At 61.6% G+C, this 5699-nt stretch overlaps 3 protein-coding genes across 3 annotated transcripts, besides 4 other annotated features; all 3 read right to left on the reverse strand.

Annotated features, from left to right (window-relative positions):
- Window positions 1–349, reverse strand: Tco025E_08859 (activated protein kinase C receptor; the record flags this gene model as incomplete). The annotated part of the gene is made up of 1 exon (XM_029375694.1): window positions 1–349. A coding segment is annotated over one exon (349 nt), but the record flags the coding sequence as incomplete, so codon positions are not given.
- An 86-nt stretch (window positions 350–435) lies between these two features.
- Window positions 436–471: a sequence feature (GA-rich).
- Window positions 472–611: 140 nt separating this feature from the next.
- Window positions 612–2327, reverse strand: Tco025E_08860 (a44l protein-like protein; the record flags this gene model as incomplete). The annotated part of the gene is made up of 1 exon (XM_029375695.1): window positions 612–2327. The coding sequence occupies one exon, from the start codon at window positions 2325–2327 to the stop codon at window positions 612–614; it is 1716 nt and encodes a 571-aa protein (XP_029224190.1).
- A 418-nt stretch (window positions 2328–2745) lies between these two features.
- Window positions 2746–2769: a microsatellite.
- Window positions 2770–2880: 111 nt separating this feature from the next.
- Window positions 2881–5217, reverse strand: Tco025E_08861 (putative gamma-tubulin complex subunit; the record flags this gene model as incomplete). The annotated part of the gene is made up of 1 exon (XM_029375696.1): window positions 2881–5217. One exon carries the CDS (start codon window positions 5215–5217, stop codon window positions 2881–2883), a length of 2337 nt encoding a protein of 778 aa, XP_029224191.1.
- Window positions 5218–5234: 17 nt separating this feature from the next.
- Window positions 5235–5253: a microsatellite.
- Window positions 5254–5659: 406 nt separating this feature from the next.
- Window positions 5660–5696: a microsatellite.
- The last annotated feature ends 3 nt before the right edge of the window (window positions 5697–5699 follow it).

Raw genomic sequence — 5699 nt, forward strand, 5'->3', positions numbered from 1 at the left:
AGGTCACGGAGAGCACGTCCTTGGTGTGGCCCAGGAACTTCTGCTGGCAGCTGCCGTTCTGCAGGTTCCACAGGCGCAGGGAGCGGTCCCACGAGGCGGAGACGGCGAAGTCGCCGTTGTTCGAAAGGGCGACGTCCGACACGAACGCGCTGTGGCCCTCCAGGCGGCGCTCCGGGAAGCCGTACTCGCACTCCTCGCTGTTGCGGTCCTGGTTGCCGCCCCACGCGATGAGCGTGTTGTCGCGGGAGGTCGACACCGCCTTGATGTACGTCTCAGGGATCTGCGGGCAGGCGAGGGAGGTCACCCAGCCGCGGTGCCCCTTGAGCTGCCCCTCGTAGACGACGGCCATGGTCAAGAGCGGTAGGAAACGGAAAGGAAAAAAAGGGACGACTGAAAGAACGCGGAACGCGTGTGCGCTGCCTAGCTTGCTGTTGCGGAAGAAGAGGAAGAAGAGCGAAGGGGAAGGGTAAGGCAATACACACACATGGAAGCAGCAGCGCCGCTGATATTTGTAGCGAGGGGCAAAGGGGGACGGTTGCTCTTGCGTGTCCCCTGTCCCGCTTCCGCAGCGCACACCCTCTCCATGCGTTGTGGTTTTGCACGGTATATTTTTAGCGGTCGCTGAGGTAACGGCGACGCAGTGCGTCGAGAAACGCTTTCAGCGAGGGCGCGGCAAAACACATGGACTCTGCGACTGCGCCGCTGATGCTAAACTCATCCTGCGCAAGCAAGTCCACGGAGCGACGCACCTCGGCGATCTCCTCCTGGCGCAGCCGACGGTCCTTCGTGCTTGGCCCCGTGCCGTGGGCCTCCACCGTGCCGTAGTGGAGGCCCAACAGTTCGAGCAGCTCCGGCAGCCGCAGGTGGCCCATGCGCACCGTGTAGTCAAAGCGGCGCGGGCGCAGCAGGGCGGGGTCGATGCCGCTTGGGTCTCGCGTGGTCATCACGACGATGCGGGAGGGCGTCTCCACCACACCGTCGAGGGCGTTGAGGAGGCTGGAGAGCGAGGGAGCGTCGTTCACCCGCGGCCTGCGCGGGCCGAGCGCCGGGGCGTCGCCGTCCGCGGCGGAGCGCCGCCGCCGCAGTAGCGCATCCCTGTGGTCGACGCCGTCCAGCAGGAAGACGACGTCGGCGTAGGAGAAGCGGAAGGGCTGGCTCTCCCCGACGCACGCCAGCTCCCGGGCGAGGAAAACGTCAAGCAGCTGCTGGTTCGTGGAAAAGAGCGGGAGGCGCAAAAGAATGACATGGCGGGAGGTGTACGCCGCCAGCGCCGCCGCGAAGGCCGTCTTCCCCGTGCCTTCCGGGCCGTGCAGGAGAAACCCGAGTTTGTCGGGAATCCCCTCCACGGCGAAGCGGCCCTCCTTCCGGAGGAAGCGGTCGAGCAGCGCCAGGATGCCCCGCTTCTGCGGGAAAAACAAAGTGTCGAACGACTTCGTGGAGCAAAGCGGAGTTTTCCTGAAGCACAGCCCATCCTTGCCGACCTGCATGTGCAGGCAGTACCGGCAGGCGGCGGTGGCGGCGGGCAGCTCCTTCACGTAGTGGCGCAGCGAGCGGGAGACAAAACTCTCCAAACAGCGGGGACCGTTCGGCCCCACCGCCTTCAGATGCACCGTGTGCTCCACCTTGTCCACGCCGGCGGCGTCCGCCCGGCGTCGCTGGTACGTCACGTAAACGCCGTCGCCCACCGCCACCCACGCGCCGGCGGTGGGGAGTCGCAGGACGGTGTACCGCTGCAGCTGCTCTCGCTCGCACAGGGCGCGCTGCTCCGCCCCCGTTTGGTAGACGCCGACGGGCTCAAAGGAGCTCGGGGCGAGCACCAGGTGGGAGTCGCTCTTGAGCGGGTCAAAGAGAAAAAGCACAGATGGCTTGTTGCGCCAATCCGCCTCCCTCCAGAGACTCTCCCCGTCGTGCGCCGCCCCAGCGCCTCTGGCGATGTACAGCAGCACCGCGTGGAGAAGGATGCCGCTGTGCGCGCTTCCGCCGTCTTCACTCCAGCGATTTCTGGCGTCGCCGCGGTGAAAGCGCCCCGTAATGGTGCGCACGGTCTCACCCGCAGATGGCTTGCCCCAACGTCGCCGCCACCACCGCTTCACCGCCGGCCAGAGCACGTTGCCCACGCCGAAGAGAAACGGCAGCATGGCGACAACCACCACCATCAGAAACGGTGCGCATCCGACTGACGCGCCCGGCGGCAACTCCGCATTGAAGTGAACGGGAGGCAGAAGGGGGCGGACACCGCCGCGCTCACGCATAATACCCTCACCGCTGCCGCCGCCGCCGCCTCCTCCCCCCGCGTCTGCTCCACGAAGCGCAACATCAGCGTACATGAATGTATTGTATCTTTCTCGCGTGTGTGCACCTATGTGCGCGGCTACCTCTCCCTCTCTTCCCGCCGCCACCACCGCCTCTGAAGCGCGGCATCCCACCAACAGAGAGGGCAGACAGCGCAGACGCCAGTTGCGTGCATGTGCATGCCGGCAACCACAAAGGCAATGAAGACGCAAGCCACCCCGCCCTTTGCCCGACTGCAGACGAAATCTGCCAACAACGGTAGAACGCACACTTGCGTGGGCCTTCGGTTTTCCCCCTTTTCTTGCTGCCTCCTGCCCACTTCGGTTCCGCGCCGCACAGGAGGCGCAGTGGGGAGCACACCAACGCGGCGAAGAAGATGCGAGCAGCCCACAGAATAAAGTACGGGGGAGATGTGGCCGTCAATCAGCGTCAGAAGGGGAGACAAGGGAAAGTCAATCGAACAAACAAACAAACAAAACAGAGACGCCACAACGCGAGCAAACGTCGCACCCGCAGAGGCGAAGGAAGACACACCTCACGTATCTTCCCTCCCCCGCAGCCACTCACTCACACTTTAAGTACATGCCTCTAAAACTCCGTGTTGCTTCCACTGAGAGTGTCGTGGTAGAAGTGATTAAAGTCCAGCCGTAGAAGGAGAAAGTTCAAAAAATCAAACTGCAGGTGCTGCTCCTCCAACGTCGTCAGGAGCGACGTGATCTCGCGCTGAAAGTCGTCGGCCAGGCGTTGGTACTCACCCTTGATGGAGAACACGTCCCCGCTCCCGCGCTCCAGCAGCGAGGTGAGGAGCGCCTGCGCCCCAACGTACTGCCGAACGATGCTGAGGATGCTCTCAATGTTCTGACGCATCGAGGCGCAGTCCCCGTGAAGGAGAGAGTGGAGCGTGAGGTACTGCAGGTACGCAATGTGGGCGGCTCGAATGTCATCCAGTGAGGTGCACTGCCGCAGCGCCTTCATGAGCAGGTCCCACGACACGGTGGAGACCTCCGCCACAAGGTACGACCAGAGGTTGTTGACAAAGTGATTCAGCTGCAGCCCGAGGAGGTGCGCGTCCGCCGCGACCTCGCGCCAGGCGGTGGCTTCGTGGCTCGTGTTGTGCAGCCGTCCAATGATGCGGTCCAGCACGACGCTCTGTCGCCACGACTTCTTCAGCGCAACCTCAGCCCGCTTGACTTTGAACATGATGCGGAAGAGTCGCCGGTATACTTTCATGGCGTTCACGTCAAAGACGTTGTTGAGCGGGGAGGGCACGGACATCGTCACAAGAAAGGCGTCCCACCCAATAATCTTGTCGTCCTTCACCAACTCACAATGCAGCATGGGAAAAAGGTCCGTGTCGAGGTGCCGGGTGTAGGGGACAATGTCAAGCAGGGCGCTCTGCATGTGGTCCCGCACAATGGAGGTTTGCACCATATGACTCAATCGACTGAGCACAGGGTCTAGCCGGTCGATGAGCAGCTCGTAAAAACCTCCATTGCCAACCAGCAGAAAGGCATTCACCATACGAAGGACGTTGTCGAGGTGAAACTCCTCGCGAATCAGCCGCAGCACCGCCTTGTTTGTAAGGCACACGGCATCGCGAACCACTGCGGCGATGGTGTCAAAGGAGGCAGCTTGCGCCGCCGTCACAATGGCAGGGTCCATGTGCCAGTGCTTGCAGCGGCAACAATTTCTAATAAAACTAACGTTCTTCGTCACCAACATAACTTGCTCCGCCAAGGCGCGTGGCACGGTGGTGGGAAGCATTTCCGGCAGAAGCGCGAACTTCGAGGACCAAAACGCATCGGATGCGTTGTCTATGCGGGGGTTGGACTTCACAAAAAACTCGTTAAAAGGGTCCGAGATCTCCCCTTTTGTGATGCTTGACACCGCCATGTAGAGCAGCGGGCTCACCGCCTCCATGTACACGTCGGATAGCAGCGCGGAGAGCCTAGCGGAGCCCTGCTGCACAAGTCGCTGCAGCTTCGAGGCGAGCTCTCCCCCCTTCACCGACTCGGTCTCACGGAGAATGGTGGAGAGCACGTGGAGTTTGGGCTGCACCCTCTTGAAGGCGACAACCAAATCACCGAATGTCATCGGCGGCGACCGACGTTCACGGAAGGAGGCCACCAGGCAATGGTACTGCAACAGTTGCCGCCGCACCGCACTGCGCAAACTCTGCTGCAAGAAGGACCGCTCGGTGCTGCTGCCTCCGAGCACGTCATCAATCTGATGCGCCAGCCAACCACACTCCTGCAGCGTGGCCGCGGCCTGACGCTGGCGCACCGTGCCCACCTCCGCATTTGCCGCGTAGCGACGGGAGGCCTCATCGTAAGTGAAGTACTTCGTCCTATCAACGCCCATCCACATAAAAAGCACGTCAGAGATGAACTCGCTCTCCGTCAGAGCCTTACCGGCGTGTCCTGCAGTGGCGCAAAGAGTTCCGCCGCCCTCCTGCGGCGCGGTCGCCGTGGTGCCCTCAACGGCCTGCATGACGTCACGGTGCCGCGGCGTCACGCCGGTGAATACCGTCGTCGTCCTCAGCGCCGCCGCATCCTGCCGCACACTGCCCCCCTCCGCAGACGCACGCTCCCGACGACCAAAAATACGCCCCGGCAGCTCAAACCCGCCGTGCCTCTTGCTTTCCACGGTGATGCCGGCGCCGCCCCCCGCTTCCTCCGTCCCGCGGCGCGACGCGTCAGACGCCACCGCCTCCGCCCCTGCAGCGGCCACGGCGGCGACGTCAAACGGCGGCCCGCCGGACGGGGGCGGCAGAGACACAGCGCCACGCAACTGCGTCGCCGCTCTAAACGGAATCACCCGCGGGCTGCGCTCACGCACCGTCGGGCTGCCGTTCTCCGGCTGGGGCCACTTTGAGGAAAACAGCGGCTCACGTCCAACACCACCGCCCCCACCGACGCCTGACATCCAGCGAGGCTAGCGAAACACACACACACACACACAAAGCTTCAACTATCAACAGCAGCCACAACAATAACAGTAATACTAAAGGCAACAATGACATGAAAACACAAAGAGTAATGCAAACCGCCAACACCAAGGACATCCACGCGCAGCGCCGAAAGTAAGCACAAACAGCTCCAACAAACAAGGCAAACAGCACACAGCCACCACTTAGCTACGAACAAAAAAACAACAACAAAAGCAAAGATTCACGAAGAACACCCAATTCATAACACGACAAAAAAATTACTACTAATTAAACACCTACCACGAAGACAGCACCTCACACACACACAAAAAGAAAAGAAATTAGCTCCTATCGAAAACGTGATGCCGAGAACAACGATTAACCCACATCAAACTCAGAAAGCACAAGAAAGAACAAGTAATGGAGGGCGTGCGGAGGCACACACACACACACACACACACACACACACACACACGCA

The sequence above is a fragment of the Trypanosoma conorhini genome (assembly GCF_003719485.1).
Source record: "Trypanosoma conorhini strain 025E chromosome Unknown Tco_14.4_contig_00896, whole genome shotgun sequence".
Classification (NCBI taxonomy): Eukaryota; Euglenozoa; class Kinetoplastea; order Trypanosomatida; family Trypanosomatidae; genus Trypanosoma; species Trypanosoma conorhini.